Raw genomic sequence first — 27,904 nt, forward strand, 5'->3', positions numbered from 1 at the left:
GAACTAGATTAACTATGACTAGATTTACCAACTGACTGACATGACATGTTATCATATATTATGTTCGTGGATCAAAGTTACACATTTGTTATTTTCGAAAGTGATTCACACTTGGCCGTTTTCAGATTTTTACGTTACTTTGACTAAATACAAACCTTTGTACCATTCGAAGATATATTATATAAATATAGATAAATTTAGTTCGTTTTAGTTCCTTAGGGGTATAAATTTACACCGGGTATAAAACACCTTCATTATTTTGAAACCGACTCACACTTGGCCATTTTCAGATTTTTCCCTTTACCTTGACATAAAGACCTACCTCCATGCCAAATTTCAAGTCAATACGACCATTGGAAGTGGTCTAGGTTTTTGATGAGTGAGTCAGTGAATAAGTGAATCAGTGTATAGTAAAAATAGCGATTTTCTGACGTCAATATCTCAAGACCTACAATAGGTATATTAATGAAATTTTGTATTTTAGATAAGTGAGGGGGTCTCAATAGATACTAGAAATTTGATATGCGTAAATAAAATAGATTTTGAGTTACAGGGGGGTCGAATTTGGCCCGAAATGGTTCGTGTAATATAACCCACGGCCGGTGTGTCGCCTTTTTTGCTCGAACTTGGCGGACACACTGCCGTGTGTCTAGATGACGAAGAAATTATTTATACTAGGTTATTTTTATGCACCCAGTAAGACTCGTACGTACTTCTAACTAGAATACAATATCGATATTTGTTGAATCCGGTAGTGGTACAACCCTAGTAATGGCAGCCATTTTAGTTACTACTGCAGACTGTAGGTGTGCACGTTTTTTTCGTGACATTTCCTGTCCCTATAGTTATATGTCAATGGCTCAGCTCAAAGGGGTCGATTGGTGCAATGTTTTTTTTTTTAACTTGGCAAAGGCTCACTCACGTAGTAAGTAAAACGCCATCTGGCACTGTTTTTGGGTTTTTTTTATTAATTCTCAAAAAACCTCCCATTGACCGTCCAGAGTTATTATTGAAGGTACCAGCTATTGAAGATAATGTTTTTGTTCACAAGAGATATAAAACTTCAGGATTTACACGGGAATGAAGAAAAACTTTTTCGCCAATCTTGCTGTGGGCAGTGTTCGATAATTCTTTTTCTGGCAACAATGATCTGAATTGTCATTGTGAAATGCATGACATTGACTTTGTCGGTTGCTGTCAGCACTCAGCTGTGACAGCCGAGTGAGCTGTCACAATATTCAATTGCCCCGGGAAAGGGAATGGTCTAACCAAATGAATTTTGATTATACATAAGTTTAGACGTTATTTACGCAATATATTTATAATTTAATATAGTTGGCCTTTTAGTCTAGTGTAGTGTAAGGTAATTTACTGTGTATAGTCTCACTAACTTAAATCTCATTGTCGATTTGTTTATTATTCCTGATAAAAATTATCGTAGTTATATTTACAGTGCTTTTCGGCAGCGCCTTATCAGTTGTTTTGATTTAGTTTAGCACAATGGCCGAAGATGAGGAACAGCTTACTGAGAGTAATCCTAACATTAATACAATTAGTGAATTACCGGCGAAGAAATTCTCTATTACGATGGAGTTCCCCTTGTTTGTTGTGATGATGGCAATGTCGCTCTCTGGTGAGTCTACTACTATATATCTATTGCGTATGAGTAGAAATCGCAATCTCTAAATATAGCTATCTACAAATAAATTTCTCCCACTAATAAAACTTTGTATATGTGTTCATTTTGCAATTGTTATTAATTTCACGCTATAGGTACCTATCGCACGCGGAAGCAGAAATAAACAATGTGACTGTGACTCATATTATATGTTTCAATGACAAACAATTTTTATTAAATAACATTTAGTTTCTATTTTATTAAGAATGGCAGTTTGCCAGAAGTGTAAATAAATATTTTGAAAATCATGTTTGGCAAATTGCCCACAAATATTTTTTCTTATAATTCCTTTACCTCCAGTAATATCCATTTAGGTCCAGTCCATTTAGGTCAGTTACAAAATAGTGGTAAATATTAATTCCAAAATTACCCAGTAATTACAATATAAAAATAATTAAGATATCCTAAACTTAAGCTCCTGATTGCACTTCAATCAAAACCAACATCAAAAAAATTATATTGGTTAAAATTAACATATATACTTACAAGAATTCACAAAAGCAATCATCATAGTACCCGTCTGTTTGTCTTTAAACTAACTATTTAATTGCATGTCTGAATACAATGTAAACTGATATATTGTTATCTGGTAATTTTTACTAATTGTGTGTTAAGATTAACAATGGTAATAAAGTACAGTGTCTAGCTCTTACATTCTTTAAGCCATAATTCAAGGCATGCATGTCATATAAAAATATCAAATGGTATATTGTTCATGCATGCAGGTGTCTATTACATCTTATCAGTATCATTGTACCTACTTAGATTACAAAAGAGGTCCAAGCAATACAATTTTGGACAGTCTAGCTTATTATAATATATTGTCGCTCTAAAGATAATAATTATGTGAACTAAAAAAAACCCCTTTTTCAGATATAAACCTTATGACTATGCTGAATGAATCATTTTGGTATGATGTTAAAAACTAATTTCAGTAGTTTTTAGATAACATATTTTTCCCCTCTTCATTAATTAGTTTCATTTCTTTAACATACCTTTTTATTTTAAAACTACCATTAACTTTTAGGAAGCATCTGTAGTAGACTTCGTAGATGTAAACTTCTTCTTAGGCATTTAAATATCCAACTTTTTTGAGTACCTAATAAGACCATGGATAGCCCTGACATTAATTCGCATGTGCGTGCGCCGCGTGTATTATATTAGTCATACTTCTAGCGTGGTATGCGTAACAACGACTAAAGTAAACTACAAAAGTAGTTTTAAAAAAAGTTTTATCTGATTACTTTCAAATTAAAAGTACAATACGTAAGTCGTAAGGCTAAGGATACAGGCTGCTGTTATGCGGAAAAAACAGTATCAGTAGTCGTGTTCAATAGCTATAAGTAGTTATATCAGTACAATTTTTCAAAATATTTCGTGAGTTCATTTCTGGCGCCATAGTGTTTCATTATTAAATTCCTTCAGGTTTAGTACCCATTCGTCAACGTCGAGTCCTCTTTGACCTTATTACATTTAGCCAACGGAATCCTAATTAAAAAAAAAAATTGTAGGTATGTAGGTATCTCAAACTTCGGAATTGTGGGTAAAATATGATTACCTACCACAGTGGTTCTTAACCGGTGGTCCGCGGACCACTGGTGGTCCCTGGAGGCATTCCAAGTGGTCCGCGAAGCTTTGCTTCGCGACGTTGCTATCCATCTTATTTGTCCAACAGAAAAAAATGAAGGTTTGAAATGTAGCCCTTTTACGTTATTTTGGTTCTGAGTCTTAAAAAATAATTAAAATTTCCCGCTCGCTTCGCTCGCGTATTCAGAAATTATATGCCCTCGTTTTTACATTGGTCAACAAACAAAAAGTTAAGTACGTTTGGGCTACATTGGACGTAATTTTGGTTCTGAGTCTTAAAAAATAATTAAAATTTCCCGCTCGCTTCGCTCGCGTATTCAGCACCTATATGCTCTCGTTTTTGCGTTTGTCAACAAACAAAAAGTTAAGTACAACAAAAAGTTAAGTACAAGAAAAAAATTTCGCGCTCGCGTCGCTCGCGCATTTGTGATTACATATGCCTGTGTATGTCTTTCTTTACATTTACTTACCTACAAAAGAATAGAGTACTCGCGTTTTGTAAACGCTGAACATTGCGTTTGTAAGTGAAAGATTTAGTCGGAGCTAAAACTGTTTTTTTTTTTACTTAGTGGACCCCCCCCCTTGTCAAAGTTATAAATTCGTCCGTGGGTTTTCAACACTTGTGATTGTTAAAAACAAGCATAGAAATCTGTTGCATGCCACTGCCGACATGCGTTTAGCTTAGAGTAGTACTGAACCAAGAATTCAGAAGTTAGTAAAGAGAATGTAGTCACAAAAATCTCATTAAATTAAAATCTGTAGCTTTTAGTTTTTTGCTAAATAATAAAGAAGTGAGTGCTAATTATAAAGTGTGCTTGTATTTTTTATCAAAGAACCCTCGATTTAGGCATACCAATGGGGTGGTCCGCGGCGAAACAAACTTTTGGTAAAGTGGTCCCTCATGACAAAAAGGTTAAGAACCACTGACCTACCACATGGCTTAAGTCCCTATAAGTACTTAGTTTTTGCTTTTATGGTTATGAAACCAATTAATAAGAGATTTTCCCTTCGCATCTCTTGCTGGTGTCTCTTTTGCACTAATTGATAGATCTTCTTGGAAATAAGCCGTGCAAAGATTTCGACAAACAAATTACTTAATGATAGGTACTTACTTCAGTGGACCCCTAGTAAATAAAAGTCGTGGTGGCCTAGTGGGTAAAGCACCTTTCATGTATGAGTGTGTGTTCGATTCCAGGTCATTTGCAACTTTTCTAAGTTTGTATGTAAAGTACATACATACTTACTTACAAACATATATACTTACAAACGTAAGTATATCTTAGACAACAATGGCCGATAAAAAAGGTGAAGGAACAGATCTCGATTAAACCTAGCTAGACTTAAAGTCTGAAATCACCAACCCGCATTGAGCAAGCGTGGTTATTAACAATCAATCCTTCTCCGCGTGAGAGGAGGCCTGTGCAATGGGACGATAAAAAAGGCTGTAACAGTAACTTACTTCAGTATGGTATCTTACCTACAAACTACCTATATCATCTTAAATCATATAAAATTACCTAATTAATTCGTTCTGTTCTTACTCACACTATAGTTTGTTCAAAACTTTGCAGCACGCTTGATTTACAACGCTTTATTATCTTTTCACATTATTACACACAATAGCATAATTTGCGATAGCGAAATATTCGGTATCCTAATATCATATTGGTTTGCTTCTGCTTTAGATATTGTAAAACTCCGACAAACAACGATTTCTTGATCAGAATTTTAAAAGGCGGTTGGATACCAATACTATATTAAGAAAAATAAAATGAAAGTCCTGCTTTAGTCGACTCATGTCTGATTTTTTTCTAAATAACTATATACTTTTAGGAGCGGCAATGAGCAACATTATACTCTACCGAACATGCGTACACGGTTTGAACCACACGGAAGACGAATGCAGGCCATTCCTCTCACCAGACAAAAACAACCAGACGCATGGCTTAGAAGCTGAAGTTCAGAAGTACGCGACAATCGTTGGAACAGTAAGGGGTATCATAGAAGCGGTAGTGCCAGCGATTCTGTCCTTCTTCCTAGGAGTATGGTCTGACACGCATGGACGAAAACCGCTGATTGTGTGGCCGCTTTTGGGTAAGTTCTAATTAAACTGTTGTCGTGCCGAGGAAATGGCATTGAATCTGGCCTTTTGGTTTAATTTCAAAGTATTTACAGTGGCAATAATTAAAATAATTTTAACAATCAAATCGTCCCACGTAAAATCCTCCAGTATTTTTAAATGATCCGAAAAGACCAACACCATGTCATCCTTTTTTCATTGGAAACTATTACTTTAATGTCGACAGGGGGGTCCTAATTTTGCAGAAATCGCTTCGCTTAGTTTTAGCATGATATCTATTCACTAATTTATTTATTTATTTTAGCAGGTATACAAAACATCCTAGTGTAGACAATAATATTTGCATAACATGCAAAAAAAATAAACCTGTTGGTTTTTAAAAAGCTCTTTATGGTCGGTCCCCATTCTGTAGTGCGTTAACTTATTTGCGATTATTTTTAAACTCACGTGTCTGCTTTGCCGGATTGAATTTATGAAGGGTTCGCTAAAATGTAGGTAACTGATACACCAGATGTAACCAGTTTACCCAATCCTTTTTAGTACTAAATTTAAATAAACTGCATAATGTTTATCGTGGGTAACATTGTAGGTACCTATAATGATCTAGCTAGAAAGTAGAGATACGAGAAGTGCATGTACTACCTACTTACTTTACTCAGATTCGGAACATTAAATCTTGGAAGTAGGAAAATGGAATAGGAAGTCGATAGTAATATTGTTTCGCACCTAGCCTTAAGATCCATGGACGCAGTAGATTACCTATAATTAAAGTTTAATCATTACACCTTCTTTCTTGTTATGGGTTTTTACTTTTTAGACGTTGAATAAAGTACCTACCTATATTAAGTGTAGTTAAGTAGATATGTACCTAGATTTTTTGCGCTTGAATAATTAAGTTCTAGATCTAGACACGACTAACTTGATGACCTTGTACTCTTATTCGAATAATGACGTTAAAACATTTGCATCGATCGCAAAATATTATAATGGTATTTAAAGACGCGTTTGATTGTAAAAATTATCGCTGTTAAAATTATGAATTCAAAGACATCAAAAATTAGGTACTTAGTTATTTTACACATAAGGTATAGTATGCGAATGATAAAGATAACGCCTCATAAAGTCATATCTAATGTTGACTTAGGTATAATTCCAAAAAAACCTTTAAGTAGGTACCGAAATATTGTAGTTATTATAAAAAAAAAAAACTCCTTACTAATCTGAAATGTTCTTTAAGTAAATAAAAACAACACTCATTCTAATTACAGATGTTTATGAACCGAAATACACAAGTCAATTTAAACTGGGAAACATTGAACTAAAAACAATAGTGAACAAATTGTAATTTAATTAATTCCATTGTTCTGCGTAAATAAACTGTAATTGTTTAATGTACGTAGGTATAGCTCCAACCAGTGTATAGTGTCTGCCAGCTGTAGATTTTGCTATCTGACCTAAATACCTAATTAGTAGTGCAAAACTAAACGTTTCTAAAATCAGGATTCATGATTTAATTGTTGTTATTATTTAAATAATTCAAAATATGAATCTTACTTTGCTTTACAGAACAAGGAAATAATATTGGAATAAATAATAACAATGTATTAATAATTATTAATAAGCCGTAATAATTGCCACTTCGCTTTTATAAATATAAAAATTTAAATTGATTATAATTTAGAATAGGTCACCTGAAGTGACTGAGCACACGATGGCAACTTGATTATATTTTCTAAATACCTAATTACAATATTTGCAAAATTTCAAACGTTTCAAAAATCCGGATTCATGAACATGATTCTTGTTATTATTTAAATAATTTGGAATAATAAATAAAAATATATTAATAATTAATAGGCTACTGTGGTTTTATAAATATAAAAATTAAAATTTATAATAGGATAGGACTCCTGAAGAGACTGGGCACATGATTGCAACCTGATTGTTTTTTAGGTATAACATTTTCTTCTGGAATGTTCGTGGTCTACAGTATGATGGACAATTTGGGACCCTGGTGGTTCATTTTGACAGTCATCCCTTATTCCCTCAGTGGGGGATTTACAATATTTTTTACTGGGGCATTTTGTTACATGAGTGACATCACGACGGTTGAGAATAGATCTCTTAGGTAATATTTTAATTATGAGTTATGTTATGAGTTTTAATATTATCTATTGGAATTAAATAAACTATTTATCTTTGTTTCACAGAATGACCCTTATGGAAGCTACTGTGGGACTAGGCAGTGTAGTGGGAGGTTTATTAAGTCCTTATGTCTTAAGGATGGTTGGGAATGTGTATCTACTGTTGATATCTGCAGCGTTGAATGTTATAGCATACGTATTTTCAAATGTTTGTTTGAGGGAATCATTAAATGGAGCAATACAGGTAAGTTTTTGATTACCAAGGTGAACCCCATTTTCACCTTATTATCAATCGAGTAAATTAACAATATTTTGCTGTCGTAGCATGCTCATACAGGTAAGATGTCCCACAACGACTATTTTACTTGCAACATTCTAAAGTTAGACAAACGACAAGGGCACAAAATTTTCTCTTCGCATTTTTAACCCGGTTGATGAAATGAAATGCTACAGAAAAAGATGGCATTAGAAAGCAGTCAGTTAACCACTCAGAACTTTACCATAAACAGTTCTTATAAATAAAAACAGCTGCGACAGTCAGTCAAGGTTAAAAAAAATTGCAAGCATTGACTCAGCTAATGACACGCGATATGGCGTGGTGACATTTTCGTTTTCTGCTTCAGAAACCAGGTACCTGCGAGTTGCGACCTGTCTTTTTAATTGATTTGCAATGTTCTAATTTAGACTTAGGTTCTTATAAAACTTAACCAGTTTCATCATTTAGGGTCTGGTAGTTAAAGTATGGGGTGCCTAAATTAATCAAAATGTAACGTTGTTTATATTTCGCCATGTTACAATTAAATATAGGTACTACAGTTTGGAGGTCACCCATAATCGCTTTAGCTAACCTTTGAACACCAAAGCGGTCAAGTGTTACTAGAGGAAACGTGACAGGGGATATTTCCCATAACGGATACAATACAACAGATGATATTCGATGTAACATTGGTGCAGCGTTGCACAGTTCAATATTCGCGATACCGATTAATAATTACGTAGGTACCGAATGGCAGGCTATCTTGTATGCTATGCAAGATCAAGGTAACCTTGAATTAGAATCACTTGGTAAGAATGCTTATTATGTATGTGAGGATTTTTCTGCAGTCTACAAAGCGATGCATGCAAGATTTGTGCGAGATGGTAAAACGAAACATTAAATATTTTGTTGTCGAAACCAGTTACGGTCTAGAATTTCTAGGGTACCTACGTAACAAGTTCATGGTTATTGGAAACAGCCAATGTCGTTTTTATGGTGGGTAATACAATGTTATTTATTGTGGTTCAATGAAATTAGGTATCATATTAGGTATTGAAATTCCTGCAATATTATTTATACATAAATGTACCTTCAATTCTGCAAAACAATGTTCGATAGTGTTGTCTAGTGATTAGGATTACATTACCGCTGATTCACCAAGTTATCAAACGATGACTCGTTCGAATATCTCATAATATCTGTTGCTTTGTCGATCTCTTCAGATAATGATTAGTCATGTGCAGGTTTTATTGGCATGGCGATATTAATGTTGGTATAATATTGATAAGAGAATTTACATAGCCTATTCCAGAATTTGCGTGCTCTGAATCGACAAACTGGGATGATTACTTCAATTGTGTGCGTCATGTATATGATGCTAAGTTATTCCTCAAACAATATGGAACGACGATTGTTGATAACTTCAGTAATACTTTCTAAACATTTGTTTTCCCCAAATTAGGCAGTAAACTAATTAAGATACGTTTTGTTGCAGGGTGGTATCACTTCAGTATTAGACTTCTTATTAGTCAAAGAGATGATGAGAGAATGTTTCAAACGGCGACCAAACAATGGCCGGGCACAAATACTTCTCCTAACGGTCGCTAACTGCTTGTCCATATTTACACTGTACGGACTTATAGGTCTGGAATATCTCTACGTGAGGAAAAAACTTAATTGGGCAATGAAAGAGTATACGCAATTTTCAGCTTCGAGTACTGTGATAGGTTTTATCGGATCTTTTATAGGCATTGTCATACTACAAAAACTATTTAGAATAAGTGACTTAGTTATAACAAATTTAGCATTTTTAACGACAATAGTTGAATACGTTATTAGAACGTTTGCTACGAAGTCATGGCACATGTACTTGGGTGAGTTGTTTTTGAATAATACAAATGTTTATGCAAATAATGTACAAAATAAATCTTTAGTATGCGGTTTTGATATTGACTTTTGCGGTTAGGTGATAGGCACACTACAATAAAATCCCATGAATCGTACCTACCCACGAAGGAGAAAAGACTAGCGGAGATGCCCTAACGCAGGTAGGTCACGCGCCTTCAGGTAGGTCAAATACGTCACGACTACGTCACGGCAGGCGTGGCTGGACACCGCCCATATACCGTCCTTTACATCAAACTGACATCTTGTCATGGTTGTATTTTTACCACAATTTCAACAGATTTTATTTGTTACTCGATTAAAACGATGAAATGCGCTATAATTAATTGTAGAAATTGCTCAGGATCCAAACTCAAACATACCATAGGATAACATTTCACGTGTAAGTAATATTTTAGCTTTAAAACATATTTTTTGCTAGAGACATCTGTCGTCGGATAGCTGCATTTCTAGAACCTCTAAGTGAATTTGTATTATTTTCGTATCAATCTTGTACAATGTATATTATTGGTACCAATTTTTGCCTTAAAAAGCAGCTTCATTTTTCCTTGCATCCTACAAGTTTTTTTTATAGATTATTTACAAACCAAAACATATGATATATTATCATGAAAATTGAATATTATAAAAACACCATCTTTCGGTAAGTAGTCGACTTACGTATATTTGAAGTAAAATTGTGTTCATCAAGACAGAGAGACCCGTTACAAAATTAAGTGCTACCAGACATCGAAAATGCAATCACCCATTCTTAAAAAAGGTCTTATTTAAAAAAGCTGCAATTATCTTAAAATTAATCATAACTCTAACTGTGTATATTTACTTATATTCATCACTAGCCGTTTTCCCGCGGTTTCACCCGCGTACCGTGGGAGCTACTGCCCGCACCGGGATAAAATATAGCCTATGTTACTTGTAGATAATATAGCTTTCTAATGGTGAAAGAATATTTAAAATCGGTCCAGTAGTTTTTGAGTTTATCCATTACAACCAAACAAACAAACAAAGTTTTCCTCTTTATAATATTAGAATAGATCAGCAATGTTTTACATAGGTATTACCTCTCTTGCCGTACATACTTTTTGAATGTACCTTTACTCAGAGCAACATCCGACTCACATAAAGTCTGCTACTTATTTAGTGGATGCGCCGTTATGATACAGTTGTGAAAACTCTAATTTGATAAACACTGTCCCTATAATTTTAATTCCCATTTTTCTTGGTGAATTTCGTAATGTGGCAACATCGAAAATAACAACAGTCATCGCAGCACGGTTCTAGAACAAATAGAACGAATTTTCGTGCTTGTGATGCCATAGTGGCTAGTAGACGAACTAACACAATGCCATAAGTTGATACTTAAATTACACCATGGGGGTATTTTAGACCCGTGGTGAATAAAAATAATTTTTCATCGAGTCTCCGTTTAATGGTTCCTAGATACCTATTTCATTTCTGGAGGAGTAAATAAATTGTTGTGGGGCAAGTTCTCTGCACAAAATAATACTTATATAACAATTAATTTTGTGGGGCAAGTTCTCTGCACAAAATAATACTTATATAACAATTAATTTTCTAACTTTTTTATCTCTCTCTTTTTCTTCGTTCATTTCAAATGAATGCTTCTTTAAACTTTCTAATTGAATTACTATTTTAAAAGAATTATTAATTTTGAGTATTTACTTTACTTTTGAGTATGTCACTAGTGGTCGATGTTAGTTTAGGGTTAGATTTTAATCATCCTATTCCACGCTAGATGGATTTACAAAAAATGGGTGGCTTCCCATAAAAGGCGTATAAGGGTGGAGCACGGGTGGAGACAGTAACGTTCCTCGTCCCCCGCTCACCCGAATTTTGGCGCGCTGCTTTGTTAGGAGATTTTTCGTTAGGGCATCTCCGCTAGTCTTTTCTCCTCCGTGTACCTACCTAAAGTTTGATATTATGGCTTTTAAATCTGTAATAAAATGAAATGCTGCTTGCTTTGTCCTTATCAAAGCATTTTGTTATTTCTTTGTTACTAATTGCTAATGATGACGAGCATATTGTAATTATCAACAACAATTTCCACTTTACAACCAAGGACTTAAGAATGAGAGTGGTTTGCTTTCAACTAGGTTGTGATTAATCGCATTATAAATATTTACTTTTTGGGAAGCTCTTGTTTGTTGTGCTATTAAATTACTTCACACGACATATTTTAACGTTCCAGGAGCCTCAGTATCGTCGCTCAAAGGTCTAAGTGCGCCTTTGATCCGATCGTTTTTGACAAAAATATTGCCCGTTGTGGATATAGCGAAGGTGTTTTCGTTGATGTCAGCGATCGAAGGCCTGTGTCCATTGTTCTCTCCTTTGCTCTTCAACTCGCTGTATCAGTTCACCGTCACAACATTCCCAGGATCGATTTATATGCTCAGCAGTGGAGTTGCTCTTATTAGCGCCGTGTGCATATCGTGAGTATAATAATGTCTTTATGATTGTGTAATTTAACTTTGTCTCGTGAGTAAATTGCACAAACTGAGCACTAAGATTACGAATGTCCTTGCACAAAACCTGTTACGAATGTTCCATGGCCTTAGTCCTGGTAAAATTTTTACCACAAACAAAGAAGCAAGTTCTGGGTTAAGATCAACGGCGGATCCAGGGGGTAGGTCACAAGGTCATGACCCCCCCCTGGGCCAGGTTCAGGACCTAAGAGGACCAATAATTGAAATGGTTAAACACGATGTTTTCAGTTTTTGTTATAAGATAAGATAATTTTTATTCCGAGTGAATAGGTAGATACCTACATAGTTACAGGTAGAGTAGTTTTGCTGAAGAATTCGTGCTCGCAACGCTCGCTCTCTATTCTTTATTTACTCTTTATCCGTACCCAAAAGGAGGAAACGGGACCCTGTTACTAAGAATCCGCTGTCCGGGTTGTCTACATTACATGCTGTATCTCATGCAGGGCCGTCTTAACCTATGGTGCAGGGTGTGCGAATAACCCGGGCGCCTCGGTCTCAGGGGCGCCGCGGGACGCCCCACCACCAGGAAATTTCGAAGAAATTACACCCGTTCGATAAGGAAGTTCCACATTGTATCATGATACTGACAAAAAAGTCGCCTTCGCTTTGTTGGATCGATCATTTTGATTATTTTTAACTTTTAACATCCTCCAACTAAGTGAAAAAATTCTAGCTCGCTACGCTCGCGAGTAAATGACTATATCTGTACTGTATTTCTGATTATTTATTATTTTTAATGACGCACCGAATCAACGAACACAAATGGCACTCGCTCTAATCACAGTTCCTTTTTATTTGTACGTAATTCCCAGTCTGATTTGTGAGTCTTCAAACAAATAATTTAAAAAAGTTCGCGCTCGCTGCGGTCGCGGCTACTTGTTGCTTTACAATGTATTTAATCAGGTGCTTTTGTGTCGTAGGCTCAAAAAATTTCGCGGTCGCTTCGCTCGCGCAATATCATATATACCTTGCCTTGATAACTTCATAAGTCAAATATAACAAAAAAAAATATTAATGGAGTCCTCAAAAACAAAACAGTTTGCGCTTCCGACTGCTTGTTACTTTACAGCGCTTTTTAAAACTTATGAACTTTTTGTGTCCCAAAATTAAAAAATTTGCGCGCTCGCTTCGCTCGCGCTAATTTTTACAATAACGTAGTCCTGTCTCGATTTTCATAACTTAAATCTGGCCAACAGTTTGAGCCTACAATGATTCGGAAACATTTTTATAAGTCCTTTACCTACCAAAAAAGTGACTTTCGTTCGAACGTTCTTATTTATATTCCTTTCAATAGATACATAGGTGGCGCTTGGGTGATGATTGCACCGAGGCGCTACATGAGCTAGAGACGGCCCTGATCTCATGAACCCTTACCAATAGTAAGACAATTGAAGTTTTCACAGAAAATGTTTTACTGTTGCGGCAATAAAAAAAACGTACGCGCCCTTTTCTACGTACACAATACTTTGCAAACGTTGAGTCTTCAACCTGAAAAAATTCTCGCGCTTGCTATGATCGCACTTTCTTGTATTTGTGCTGTCTATTTGTTATACAGCAAGAAAGCGTTTTCATCTACTTTTAGTCCTCGAACTGAAAAAAAATTTTCGCGCTCGCTTCGCTCGCGCTTTTTTCAATTTCACGTCTGTGATTCTATCCAAGAAATCGCGTTCGCTCAGCTCAGACCATTTTCTACATAAAAACACTTTTTTAACCTTAGTCCTCGACCTGAACAAAAATTTTCGCGCTCGCTTCGCTCGCGCTTTTTTGTTTAGCACGTGTGTGTAGTATAAATACGAGAAATTGCGCTCACTCTGCTCGGGCCATTTTCTACATGAAAACACTTTTCTTCACATTCGTAAAAATTTCGAGCTCGCTACGATCGCGCTTATTGTATTTATACTACTACTTTTAATATTAACAGATCTATACGCTACAATATAATATTTTTTGTGACTTGACCACGACTGTGTGACCCCCCCCTGGTGCCGAAGCTGGATCCGCCCTTGGTTAAGATATCTGCAGGATAAATTGTTTCATAAAAATGTTGTTTTGATAGTTATAATAACGCTACCCCGAAGTGGCGAAGCACAGTATAATTTAATAACGATAACTTCAAAATATCGGTAGTAGAATAATCATACAAAATATAGAACTTGTTCCTTATTTGTGGCATACTTTTCATTATATCTACTCTGTTTAATTAATTAGTCTGGTTGTTTAACCTTTCCAACGGCAGACACAATAAAAATAATAATGTTGTGTTTGCAGACGCCAAAATACTTGTCTATATTTATACATATTATTTTCTTAAAACTGACAAAACATGGTTTTCCCAAACTTTATACTACAGCGCATTTTGTTTTTTATTTCTTTCAGGGTGGTTCAATATTATCGATGGAATGTGTCATCGCCATACCAGCCTTTGGCTTCAGCATAGTATATTTTAAGATATTCTGAAGTCATGAATAATACGTTGTACCAGTCTTTAGAGCAATACAGTTCTGTAGTGAGTGACCAGATAATACATAATAAGCTTCTAGTAGGCTGGTAATATCACTTGATGGCACTTTACCGTAGTTACTTAGTAAGTAAGAAGACTGAAAATGTCATATCTATCAATGAAAACCGACGAACATATGAACAGCACGTGGTTGCACTGTGGTATTATAGTTCGGCCATTCAGAGAATGCGTTCCTGACACGTCGCGATTGAACTGACGACGTAACTTTGCAATGGCGTTGCAGTTACGATAAAAATATTTTTGCTGGTTGTTTACCGTTTTAACAATTGAGGAGCATTAAAACAACATTATTATATCAATAATCAATGAATGTAGTTACGTCGTCAGTTCAATCGCGACGTGTCAGGAACGCATTCTCTGAATGGCCGAACTATAATTAAGTAAAAATATTTTCTATAAGTTTTAGGTTTGGATTGGAACGTTTTTATTAGAATCAAAGTAATGTGATATGTAGGATTTAAGATTTCACGATACCCGATGGTAGTAAAATATGTTTAAAGATTTTTAAAAGTTAGGCATCATAATAATGTATTTACTTCAATTACATGAAAGAAAACTGTTTCTGACGAAGTTTCCAAGCTGATCAGAAAACGGATTCAAATGTCTAAAAGAAATGTATGTTTTATATCGCCATAATGCCTGTGGGGTTAATGCACCCATTCACATTTTATATTAATATTCAATACTAGCTTCTGCCCGCGACTTCGTACGCGGATCCTGTCCCTTATGCCAGCGACTATGGGGTCAGCAAAATCAAAGATCTGAATAGTCGCAATAGACGTGACCATAGGGATAAAAGTAGTGATTCTAATTAGACCGCATTTAAGTTGTGTGTGGCAAAAATATTACACGTAGGTATTATTTCGTAAAAAAACATTAAATAGATGACAAAGTCGTGGTGACTTAGTGGAATTCGTGGTGGTTTAGTGGGTAGAGAACCAATCTCTCAAGTATGAGCGTGCGTCTTTGATTCCAGGTCTGGCAAGTGCCTGCCAATGCAACTTTTCTAAGTTCGTATGTACTTTCTACGTATATTTTGGATACCAATGACCGTTATTTGGAGGGGATGTTAAACTGTAGGTTCCGACTGTCATTGAACATTCTTGGCAGTCGTTATGGGTAGTCAGAAGCCAGTAAGTCTTACCAAGGGGTAACCGGGTTGTGGAGGTCAGATAGGCAGTCGCTCCTTGTAAAACACTGGTACTCAGTTGCATCGTGACTGGAAGTCGACCCTAACATAATTGGGACAAAGGCTCTTGAGATAATAACGACAATAATAATGAGATATAGGCACCGCAAGACATCTGAGGCTGATGACGGGGAGTAGCGACCCCGCGGGGCTATATATACTGAGTTCTCCAGGGAGAGTATACTGTCCCCCATCTCCGGCCGGTCGGAGTGAACCATGACGGGGGTAGGTCTCACGCCTCTGGCTTGGCTTGGCCGTCCAGAGTGGAGTCGCTAGAGCAGGATTAGTGGCCCTGCTCGGAGGGTAGGTGCCTCATGGTAAGCACAGGGAGCGCGTAATCCGCGTTTAAAGTCCGCCGAGGTATCCTCACCCTTCAGCCGCTCATGTCCCTATTGCCCTCTTGTTGCTATTCAGTGACTGGTTACAGTAAGTGAGGTGGCGAGTCTCCACCTGCCGTTTTTACATGTACCTAATACATTGTCATCCACTAACATCCCATCAAAATAGCCCAAGTAGTTTTCCTCCATAGTTAGCAATAGTTTAGCACAGAACCGGGGATTGTCTTTTTTTTAACGACGTCCACCGGGGATTGTCCTTGGGTTCATTTCTATAGTGTATAAAGGGATAATCGTCGGTTTTGTGTCACCATTTCATTAAAGTTGTCTCAAAAGGACCCCACGTTTGCCTCCCAAAAATTTGGAACTCTGTAGTCCCGAGGTCTGGAAGAGATATACAAAATAATAATGAAGATAAAACGCAACAAAGTTAGAGAGTGGAGGCTCGTGACGCCACGTCTAGGTATGTAAAATTTGTACTAAGCAGTGACTTAACACGAAATTCAAGCGTTGTTGTATCTTCGTTATTATTTGTTTGTGAGAGAGAGAAAAGAAAAATGCGTGTCCATTATTTTAGGGTTATCTAAAAGACGGACTAATTACTTATTTTGATTCACTATACCTATTTCATAACATTCATTTCTATACATTTCAAGTGTAGTATTGCTCTTGAAGTTCCACATCAGGTGTTCCAGATCTTCGATGTTTACACGTCAATAGAGAGTGCTTATCAGATTGAACCACTTTTGCTAAAACGTCATATCTTTATAAGCTATAGTCTAGCTGGGCTCCTGGGTTTCCACATTAGGTGTTTTACATCTTCAATTTTTATAAGTCAACAGAGAGTGCTTATCAGATTGAACAACTTTTGCTAAAACGTCATACCTCTATATGCTATAGTCTAGCTGGGCCCCTGGAGTTCCACATCAGGTGTTTTAGATCTTCAATTTGTATAAGTCAATAGAAAGTGCTTATCAAATTGAACAACTTTTGCTAAAACGGCATACCTGTATATGGTACAGAGAAGCTGGGCTCTTGGGGTTCCACATCAGGTGTTCCAGATCTTAAAATTTATAATCTCAGCTGAAAATGCTCATCAAATGAAACAATTTTTGCCACGGCACCATATTTGTATCTCTTATAGTTTTATTGGTCTGTTGGAGTTCTGCATCAGGTCTTCAAGTTTCGAAGATAAATTATAGCCTATATGTTGACCAGGCCTAATACTGATACAACAAAGAAAAAATCATTGAAATCCGTTCAGTAGTTCGGAAGATTAGCGTGTACAAACAAACAGACATACAGACATACAGACATACAGACAAACAGACAGATATTTTTTTTTGGATTTGTGCTCCATTACTGTTTCTAAACCCCACCCAATTATTATTTTTTTAATATATTCAATGTACAGACACAGTTTTTTTACAGATTTATTATATGTATAGATATTCAATGAAGCTAGTGATGACTTTTATAAATTATTATTTTCTTCATTTTTATAAAAATATAAAATTCTTGTTTGCAATTAAAAAGATTTAGGTATTGGAACACAAATTTATGGAGACGCTGATTTTGTCGAATAATAACAATAACTTGTTGGTTATTATTTTTGAATAAAAACATGTTAATGCACCCATACACGTTTTATATTAATATTCAATGAAGTTTGTGATGCTGCTCAATATGGACTTTTAGAAATTATTATTTCCTTGAGTTTTAATGGAAATTTACACATTATAATTCTTGTTTGCCATAAAAACAATATAGGTATTGGAATATGGAGACACTGATATTTTGTGGAATGATAAATACTTGTTAGGTTATTGCTTATTTTTCTGTCAAGTTCAACAGCTTGGAAGATACAAAGATACCCAATATTGAAATCTTATCTATATAATATTATAGGAATGGATTGTTATTATAAAATATTGGGGCATATCATCTCATACCCAAATTTTAATAGGCCTGAACTGGATGTCCGCAATTGAACACAATTTCAGGCCTTCTAAGTCCGGCGATCAATATTAACGAGTCCGGAGTTTTGAACTACGGCGCCTGGTTTCAAGTTTACTAGATATTTTTTTAAATTAATTTTCGGCTTGAAAAGCCAGTGATAGAATAATCAGGAAATCGTTGAAACGTTTTTGGCATATTGGTGCTATTTGATCATTATAGAAAATTGAACACGCTATTGTCGCATTTAAGTTAGTAAAATTAATTGTGAAGAGGTACATTATAAAATTAAACAAATGACTCCTTATTGCTTTTTTTTATTATTAACGTCTTACAACTAATGAGTAGTACTTCCCTTGCACACAACTTATGTAATTATGTTAAATGTGGCAGAAAGTACCAGGTATGAAATACAATCGTCAGAAATTCAATTTACCTGTTTTTTTTTTATGTTTGAACTGAAATGTTTATTATGGCATTGAATGATGAAGTGTGAACCTATTCTACTTATAATAATAATCATCACAGATTATAAAGTTTATCTTTCTAAACATTTTTAGTTCCGTCTTTGTACAGAAAATAAGTTTTTAGGCAAAAATAGGTTGTCAAACACTCTGTGTTTTACAATGATTTTTATACTCCGTGCGGAACTAGTTGGCCGCGCCTTAGGTGGCGACAGGCGTGAGGGGAGGACTGCTTACTGCACGCAATGCACATGAGATTAGACAGTGATGATCAATCTGAGTTCAATAAATGAAAATAATAATTAAAGAACAATTAAACTATTTTAACAAAAGTTTTTACTAGTTATCTAATTATAGTGTAATTAAAAGTAAAATAAACCAAAAACAAATGAATTCATACACTTGTATGAAATTATTTTGACATATTTTAATGATATATGAAATTGTTTGTGTTCTAAAGCATTCACATCGGCTTTTCGTTTTTTTAAAAAAAAAAACGGAATATATTATTTCTTTCCATTACCTTTTTATTGGCGGACTCATCTCGCTATTGCATTCTTATGTGCGTTTTTTAACTAGCCGGAACCATGTTGCCGTCACGAAGTAGAGCGCCTAAGTGAATAACTATTTAATATTTTAACTTAAAGATGATGTATGCATGATGTGTTCTCCTGTAATTGAAGGAGCACAAATCTATAAATAACTTTTTTGTAATTACGCATGTAAGGTGTATCCTTTGTTGGAGTTCCTTTTGAATAAAAATAAAATAAAATAATGACAGCTAGTGCCCTCGCGTCTCTGCCCCACCTCTCACATACCTAAGGCGGGCCAACTAGTTCCGCGCGGACTATAGTTAAGTATTTTTTACGCCTTTGTACGTCAACATGAGATTCTATAAGTTACCCCATTTTTCAATATCTCCAATTACAAATTATTTGCAAGTTTCAATCTCAAAGTTACACCAACAGAAAGTAGACCTATATTAAGATATAACTATGCAAATTGTAAACTATATTTAAAATTTTAAAGTGAGCAACTTTACATAATAACATCACAGATTTGCCACTTTGAGGGTAATTTTGTTCATAATATTTCGAAACTTGGTAGCTACCTAAACTTAGGTATGGAAGCAGCACACAATAAACAAAAACAAGTACTAAATATCTAAAAAAAATAATGAAAACAAACTTAAACGCTATATGATAACCATATGAAATGAAGAATAGTAATATAAGTACAACAAGATGATGAATGAATGTGTTAATAGCAATGGAACTTATGCAATGTTAAGTTACATATCAAGGCAAACTTAAAATTATTCATACATCTAAAATACTTGTCAAATAGTATACAGTCTTATAATGATGAGGCTCTCTAAATTAAGAAGAGTTTCTATTCCTAACACAGGGAACAAATTCGGTTAAAGTTTAAACCATTCACTTGGAAGTTTTAATGGAGTCGCATAAGCACCACTGTTCTTTACACACGCACCACCAGTTGCACGAAAAAAAAAAGACAAACTAACATTCACTTGAGTAATTGGTGAGTTAGTGATAGTAACATTGAGTGTCCTTTACCACTCCTCCTCGGGCTCAGCACCTTGCTCAACCGCAGCCGAAGCGTTATTGAAGTCCTGCAGAAATGTTAATTGTCAATAACATTGTGAAGGAACCCTCTTAAAGTCCTAAACTAGTGTTTTGATGAGCGAAAATATCTTGGAAGATATGTATAGCGCAGAAAATGCCATACAAGTAATATAATGAAAATTATCTTTAACTTAGATCTACCACTAGCGACTTTGCAGATTATTAACGTTTAACTAGAGTTACGTTTCATAGTAGCCTGCAAAGGCCTATTTAAAATAAAAACATTTGATTTTTGTTAAATTTCTCAAACCTAATGGCTATAAGCTTGCAGCAAAAACTTGTTTAAAAAGAATTACTCAAAAAAGAATCTGTTGCAAATGAAACTACTTGCATCATATACTACTTAAAATCAGGTCAACTAAATCATTATTATAATAAATTATAAAGCTATCATAGTATCATGAAAAAAAAAAGTGTATCAACATGCTGGTAATGACACGAATCTGACGATAATTTCAACTATATACTACAAAAGCTTTTATTAATTTATCACTTGCAGCAATTAAATGCATATTTACATTTTAGCTACTTACATATTCTTCTCTCTTTTGTTTGCGTGCGCAAATAGGGTATCATGATTTACCGATATAATTAGTAGTACCCTTATAAATATGAAGGTGAATTTGTTATGCATGGTAACTGAGATGAAATTGAAGGGAGTTTTATTCAGATGCAAAAGTAATTTCCTTCTGATCATGGGAAAGTACATACATACATACATCAAACCTATCCATATTTAACAATATAAAAACTACTTACTCGAATGTCGCTGCCACCGTATTTGTTGCCCTTATAGGTGGCAGTGCCGCCTCCTTGTAGGAAGTCAGGCACAGGTTGGTCAGCTTGTTTCAAAATCTTCGCCAAATCGGCTAACAGTGCAATGTCCTGTACAATTAGTAATGCATATTAGCATAATACTACAGACTCTTTTTCACATTTCTACAAACATTTTATGTTTAGTTTGCGGAAATGTGAAAAAGGGTTATATAAATGCTGTTATATACGTCTACTTACTTTATCAGCATCATAGAAAGATACTGCCATGCCTCTGTTGCCCACGCGACCGGTTCTACCGATTCTGTGCACGTACTCGTCTATACTCTTTGGCAGATCATAGTTGACGACTATGTCGACGTTCTTTATATCTGTTTTGCGAAAATAATAAAATTATTTTAGCGTCATAGCGATGAAGACTTCGATACCCTATCAGGAACTTATTTGACAGATAAATTAGATGGTTATAATAATAAAAATATCTCTGACACTATCGGTAACCAGTGAAATCGAGTCTTACACTTATAAAAGCAGAAGATATCTGTTGACCATCAAAAGAAATTGCTCAGATAAAATTGTTTACCTAATCCTCTAGCGGCTACAGCAGTGGCAACAAGAATAAAATGTCTTCCACTCTTGAAGTTATCGAGAGCCTCTTCACGTTCACGTTGCATGCGGTCTCCGTGAATCGATGACGTCAGCATTTGTTGCTCAGACAACATGGCCGCGATGTAGTCCGCATTGCGCTTCGTCTCTACGAATACTAAGATGCGCTTGCGCTCTAGAACATGTTAAAATGATTCTTTGTAAACCTTTACCGAAAATAACAAAAAAACTTTAAGGCAATGCGATTACGCTCGAATTTGACGCAAGTAAACAAAAGGCAAAGAACCAACCTCTCGAGTATGAGGGCGCGGGTTCGATTCCCGGTCAGGCAAGTACCAATGCAACTTTTCTAAGTTTGTATGAACTTTCTAAGTATATCTTAGACACCAATTACTGTGTTTCGGATGGCACGTTAAACTGTAGGTCCCGGCTGTTATTGCCAGTAAGTCTGACACCAGTCTAACCTGGGGTATTGGGTTGCTCGGGTAACTGGGTTGAGGGGGTCAGATAGGGCAGTCGCTCCTTGTAAAGCACTGGTACTCAGCTACATCCGGTTAGACTGGAAGCCGACCCCAACATAGTTTGGGAAAAAGGCTCGGAGGAAGAGGAAGAAGCAAAAGGCTAGACAGAGGAATCTGTGAAAGCGATCAAGTCCATGTAAAGATACCCACCATTCTCTGCAATTAAATTCTTCAGTGTAGTTTGTTTTTCGTACTTGGAAACTTGATGGAATATTTGTTCGACGTCTGTGCTAGCGCCTCCTACGATACCGACGGCGACGAACAAGTAATTGTTCAGGAACTTTCCGGCTAAGTGTTGGATGTCTTCAGGGAATGTTGCCGAAAACATCAGCGTTTGTCGTTCCGTCTGCAGATTACAGTGAAAAGGGTATTTAACTAAAGGACAATGATTCATCCTTTAACAAATTGTCACAGATACCTATTATAGCAAATATTAGTTAAGAAAATCGTTTATTTGAGCTCCTTAAAAACCTACTATTTTGTTTTCTTTATTACAATGTTTTTAATCAGTTATCTGTTTTCAAGGGCTCAAAAACAAAGAAATTGCTTTCTATATGACATGCATGAATGATTATTTTAATCTTGTTATCATATCTCGAATCCAAGATAGTGTCTCACTGATAAATTATTTTGTTTACGGTACAATACTTACAAGTGGCACCATGGTGGGATGGTCCATCATTTTCTCGACACTTGGTATGAAGCCCATATCGAGCATGCGGTCCGCTTCGTCGAGCACCACAAATCGGATGCTGTCGAAGGACACGCGATTGCGGTCTACGAAGTCATGGAGACGACCCGGCGTTGCTACTAAGATATGGCACCCTCTCTGTATAACAAAATACGATTAAATTATACGATTGTTTTTTTGTTTGTTAAATAACTGGACCGAATTTAAAAATTATTTCCTCAATAGAAGCTACATTTTCTGTGAGTAAAATAGGCTATATTTTATCCCGGTACGGGCAGTAGTTCCCAAGGGACGCGGGTGAAACCGCAGGGAAGCGGCTAGTGAAACATGGCAACAATCTTTTTCTCAGGCCCGGGGGAGATATAAATAGCAGGCAATTGAGTTAACCCGTGTGTGTCTTCCATATCGCAATATTAGTTGTTAAAAGAGAGCTAGAAAAGGAGTGGTAGAACAAACTTCGCTTGTATTTTCAACGATATACATTCGACTCATGACAACAGAGTGGTACCATGGCAATAAAGACAGACACAAATATTATAATTATAATATTATCATACACCAGCTGTTATTGCAATATCAAACTGTGCTAAACTCACGTGTGAGGGTTTATGGTGGAGAAGCAAATGGGCACTAGCATTAGGTTCATGTATAAAATGTTAAGCTATAATGTAACAAAACCAATTTACCACAATCGGTCAGCTGTAAAAATAAAATACATTGAAAATAAGTTTCAAAGTACCACTAGGATCAAATATATTGGTTTTTTAAATGTTTATTGATGGAATTATGCGGACAAAATTTTATTTTCATTGTATTTTTTATCCATACTTCTTTTGCCAATATTTAGTTACTTACAGAAATATTATCGCCTTGATGGCGCACAGCTGTCCCTCCATAGGCGACTGCTATCTTCAAAACGGATCCATATGAAAACTTTCTTGCTTCATTGAATATTTGTAATGTCAGTTCGCGAGTAGGTGATACAATAACAACCTGCAATTGTAATAAAGACACAATTAGTACATCACAAATAATACAAAAAAAAATAATTGATTAATAAAGAGAAGTTTAATGTACCTGTGGTTGAGCACAACCATTTGGTCCAACAATAAGTTCTCGAGCATCTTGCAAGAGTGTATTGATAATTGGCAGAAGAAAGGCGGCCTAGAAAGAGACAAGATGGTTTCACAACAAGATCCTTAGTAAAAAAGTAGTAGTAGGTGTTGCTTCTTAATTTACAACACAAAAACTTTTCTAAAGGGTTTACCGTCTTGCCAGAGCCAGTCTGGGCACAACCCATGAGATCTCGGCCGCCCATGATGATGGGGATGGCGTGTTTCTGAATAGGCGTCGGCTTCCTGTAGCCTGCTTTCAATATGTTGTCCAGCACATACTTCCGCAGGTTGGCAGTCTCGAAGCTGTCGATAGCACGAGGTGGGTTTTCACCACTGACCTGAATTGACATGAAAGTACTAAAATTAGATCAAATGGTCAACGTGATAAGAGGAAAGGTACTTAAAAAAATGCAAAAGTCTTGAACTGATATAATTTTTAATTAGATTGAGATAGGGACTTGTAGGCAATTTATATATTTTTTTGTGTACATACATAGCTAACTTTAAAACAAAAGAATACTGAATTTGTATCATAGTAGATAGATCAAGGTCAAGCAAATAAAAAAGAAGTATTAAAATTGGTTTAGAAATCTACCTGTTGTCGTTACCAATATCAAGCAAAAATGGGCAAAAAAATATTTATTTTATTCTAGTTTTCAGTATTTGTAGTTATAGTGGCAACAGAAATACATAATCTGTGAAAATTTAAACTCTCTAACTATCATGGTTCATGAGACACAGCCTAGTGACAGACGGACGGGCAGAGGAGTGAAAAACAATAGTCCCGTTTTACCCATTGGGTACAGAACCCTAAAAAGAAATCACGGCTTTAGGTTTCTTATGTGTTAGGCATATAATTTACAGTTGAGTGGTTTCCCTGTTAATAATAATTTAAATTATTAATTAATTCTGGTATATGTGGCTTATTTATTCTAAAGGATAATAAAAACTGTCAATATTTTACCTTTCACATATTGTTTAAAATAATATAATTAATGGTATCTGAAGAGCAACCTAAAAAACCGGTAGGGCCCCAGATCCAAGGCCACAATTTAAGATACGAGACTTTGACCTTGAAGATAAGGTCAATGGGAAGCTTATTCATATTTCTCTTTTTAAATAACAATTTGCCCTTTAATTTCAGACAAAGGTCTATGTGATGCTAGACATAGGCATTTAAAAATGAATGTTCAGTTACTTCAGTATTATGTTGATAGTGGCACACATTGGGTTTGTGAGCAAGTACTGAGGTCTATGTTACAGAAAACTATTAGTAGTTTTCGCCTATATGCAAAGCAACGTTACAACTAAGTGGTGATTTTCATTCGACTTTACAATAAAATTAAATATTTGTCTATTTGAATTACTGATTTCAAATGTGTTCAATAACAAAATTAGATGTAGGCCATTTACTTTTGGGTTCATTGGGTTGAAGTTTAATTTGAAAAGCATAAAAAGAACTTAACAATGAAATGAGTAACTTGACTTACTTTAACAGCAATGCAATCAAACTTGTCGAAGTTGATGCCAGAGCTAATAGTGCTGCTGAAAATTTCCTGTTCATCCTCAGTTGGCTCCGGTGGTACGTATGTTACTGGGGCCTTCTTGGGCTCTCCGTCTTCACCTATTTCAGGAGAAGGTCCGTCCCCGTTGGGGCTGCCGCCCCCTCGGCCTCCACCGCGGCCTCCGCGACCACGACCGCGCCCTCGCTCACCTCGATCCCGCCTATCTTCACTGTCACCTAAGAATTTAGTGGATATTGTACTAAGTAACCAATCAATTACTATTCATTTCTAGTCTTCAAATACATTTAATTAGATTGTTATGTAGGCAAGTGCTTTTCAACAAGTTAAGATTCTATTGTGTTAGTTGTTAGCCGGCAAAAGTGCATTGTCTAAGAAGTACCTACCCACACTTTATGTATGAGATTTGTGTTTTAGGTACAATGTTTTGACTACACAATATAAAATATATAATGACTACATATTTTTTATTTGAAGCAAGGAAAGTAATTAAACTTTGAAATAATAAGCTATGAAGTGCATCACTCTAAATCACAAATTGACACATTTGTGAAACTGTCTTGGAATGTTAGCATGCTTTCAGTGAAATGCATAATGTATTCCAATAGGTGATTTCCGGTCGTGATATTGAATGACACGCAAAGGCGTATTTTTTGTAGTCATATGTGGGTAAGTAGTGTTTTTTTCTTACCGTTTTCGTAATCCCGATGTTCTCTACCGGGTCCGCCGCCGCGGCCTCCCCGCCCACCCCTGCCGCGGCCGCCGCCTCGTCCGCCGCGCCCGCGCCTTTCGCCAAACCCATTACTGCCCTTATCTTCGAATTCTATAAAAAATACAAGCACACCTTAGCTAAACACTCTTGCTAGTATAAGCATAAGTGGTAATATGAAACCTGAAGGCTGAGTGAGTGGTTCAAGTGTCATAAACATGAGCAAGGGTATAATGCTTATGTAGTGTCTACAAAAGATTATACTGTTTCAGTTTTAACTAATAGGATGTTTTGATTACATGGATAATATTTTGAACTCTTTGTTATTCTTATACATAAATTGGATAGCAACAAGTTTCATTAAAAAAAATTTGGGTCAGTATGGTAAAGTATTTTATTCTGCCCGAATAAAATACTTTTTTATTATCTGAGTAAAAAGTAAAACTCGCAAAAACTAATAATTTTTAAATTAAAATTTAGAAAATTATAGGCCTCAAACTACTATTTAATCAAATAGTAGTATTATAAGACTAGTATTTAACCAAACTGATGGTAAGTTTGATTACTTACCATCATCATTGAATGACTGGAATCCTCTTCCCCTGGAAAGACTGTGTCCTTCATCAACGGTTGAGTAGCTGTTGGTTTGTACTCCCTGTAAATATGTTAGAGCAGGCATTCAATACTAACTTGAACAGTTAAATGATTTGAAGTTGAGTGCGGCTTTTATGTGAATGAAAAATAATTGAACTGCGAGGAGAACAAAAGAAACCAATCCCTTGTAAGACTTTGAAAGGAAATTCTATCAAACTAGTCAAAACCTGGTTATGAAAGATTTAGAAGATTCCAATAGGAAACTTACCGCATCCCCAGCATCATCCCAGTCATCATCCATTGTCTGAAACAGAAACACATTTATATAGGAAACGTTTTTTTGTTTCTACCCTAAAGGCTATGAAACTATTGAACAGATTTGAAAAATTCTTTCACAGTTGGGTAGGTACACTATTCCCATGTACCATAGGCTACATTTTATCCGGGCACGGGTAGTGGTTCCCACGGGACGGGGGTGAAACCGCGGGAAAATAGCCAGTTTTTCAATTTTCCCGACTGGATTTCGTTTTAATCGTATTTCTTTACTCAAAAAACATAGGTATCAGCTTTAAAAAGAATTAGAATAACCATTTACATATCAAGAGGTATCCCTTGCTTTTGTGCTTTTTTTTCGAATACCTACTTATATAGTGGCGAGTAGGTACCTACATAAGTACTTTTAAAAAACCTAGCGGAAATCCGAACCGTAAGAAAGTTAGAAGTTCAGAACTGATATATATTAAACCAGGAAGATGAAAAAAACATTAGTGGTGTTAAATCTATTAATAATTCAGAAAGAAAAAAAAAATGCTTCAACCGACACCGGCTTTTGTCAACTATACACACGTGTTGTTGGATTATAACTAATATTGTTTTTTGTGTGTAAATCACGGAAAAAATATTTACTTACCGATTAATTGCTTAATTTAACGTTAGTTGCGTAGAATTTTAAAATTAAGAATGCCAATTACAAACGAACAAAGACAGCCAGCCGCCAATGAGTGCCAAAATGCCACCAAAAGCAATGGCGGAAAAGATAAAGGGTTGCCAATTTGCTATGTTTAGGATATGGTATTAGCAGTTGCAAAAAAAAACATAAACAATTT

General features: G+C 35.6%; 2 protein-coding genes across 5 annotated transcripts; one reads left to right on the plus strand and one right to left on the minus strand.

Moving 5' to 3' along the window:
* Positions 1-1,212: 1,212 nt before the first annotated feature.
* Positions 1,213-18,462, plus strand: LOC124638315 (proton-coupled folate transporter-like). Of its 4 annotated transcripts, XR_006985353.1 has the most exons (10): positions 1,428-1,633; positions 2,552-2,588; positions 5,099-5,359; positions 7,299-7,473; positions 7,556-7,733; positions 9,241-9,619; positions 11,860-12,100; positions 14,531-14,820; positions 15,050-15,359; positions 17,648-18,462. XR_006985353.1 is itself a non-coding variant. In XM_047175251.1 (8 exons), exons 2-8 carry the CDS (start codon positions 1,501-1,503, stop codon positions 14,589-14,591), a joined length of 1,428 nt encoding a protein of 475 aa, XP_047031207.1. In that variant the 5' UTR covers positions 1,213-1,363; positions 1,492-1,500; the 3' UTR covers positions 14,592-14,820. The 4 variants fall into 4 exon arrangements, 3 of the variants coding, with proteins under 3 accessions (XP_047031207.1, XP_047031205.1, XP_047031206.1); XM_047175251.1 differs by lacking the exons at positions 2,552-2,588; positions 15,050-15,359; positions 17,648-18,462 and adding an exon at positions 1,213-1,363 and having other exon boundaries at positions 1,492-1,633; XM_047175249.1 differs by lacking the exons at positions 2,552-2,588; positions 15,050-15,359; positions 17,648-18,462 and adding an exon at positions 1,218-1,363 and having other exon boundaries at positions 1,454-1,633.
* LOC124638314 (ATP-dependent RNA helicase vasa) lies at positions 18,457-27,859 on the minus strand. The gene is made up of 14 exons (XM_047175248.1): positions 27,709-27,859; positions 27,067-27,102; positions 26,775-26,859; positions 26,187-26,318; positions 25,463-25,713; positions 24,125-24,310; positions 23,935-24,021; positions 23,713-23,850; positions 22,819-22,995; positions 22,317-22,512; positions 21,623-21,820; positions 21,280-21,410; positions 21,025-21,150; positions 18,457-20,252 (listed from the first exon to the last, which is right to left on the minus strand). Exons 2-14 carry the CDS (start codon positions 27,097-27,099, stop codon positions 20,193-20,195), a joined length of 1,800 nt encoding a protein of 599 aa, XP_047031204.1. The 5' UTR covers positions 27,100-27,102; positions 27,709-27,859; the 3' UTR covers positions 18,457-20,192.
* Positions 27,860-27,904: the final 45 nt, after the last annotated feature.

The sequence above is a fragment of the Helicoverpa zea genome, chromosome 17 (assembly GCF_022581195.2).
Source record: "Helicoverpa zea isolate HzStark_Cry1AcR chromosome 17, ilHelZeax1.1, whole genome shotgun sequence".
In the NCBI taxonomy this organism is placed as follows: domain Eukaryota; kingdom Metazoa; phylum Arthropoda; class Insecta; order Lepidoptera; family Noctuidae; genus Helicoverpa; species Helicoverpa zea.

Coding starts and splice junctions, on each gene's coding strand:
- LOC124638315 (XM_047175251.1), top strand. CDS start 1,501: ATGGCCGAAGATGAGGAACAGCTTACTGAGAGTAATCCTAACATTAAT. Junction 7,474..7,555: donor GTTGAGAATAGATCTCTTAG/GTAATATTTTAA, acceptor TTTGTTTCACAG/AATGACCCTTATGGAAGCTA. Junction 12,101..14,530: donor ATTAGCGCCGTGTGCATATC/GTGAGTATAATA, acceptor TATTTCTTTCAG/GGTGGTTCAATATTATCGAT.
- LOC124638314 (XM_047175248.1), bottom strand. CDS start 27,099: ATGGATGATGACTGGGATGATGCTGGGGATGCG. Junction 25,714..26,186: donor ACATCGGGATTACGAAAACG/GTAAGAAAAAAA, acceptor CTAAATTCTTAG/GTGACAGTGAAGATAGGCGG. Junction 20,253..21,024: donor ACGGTGGCAGCGACATTCGA/GTAAGTAGTTTT, acceptor ACATTTCTGCAG/GACTTCAATAACGCTTCGGC.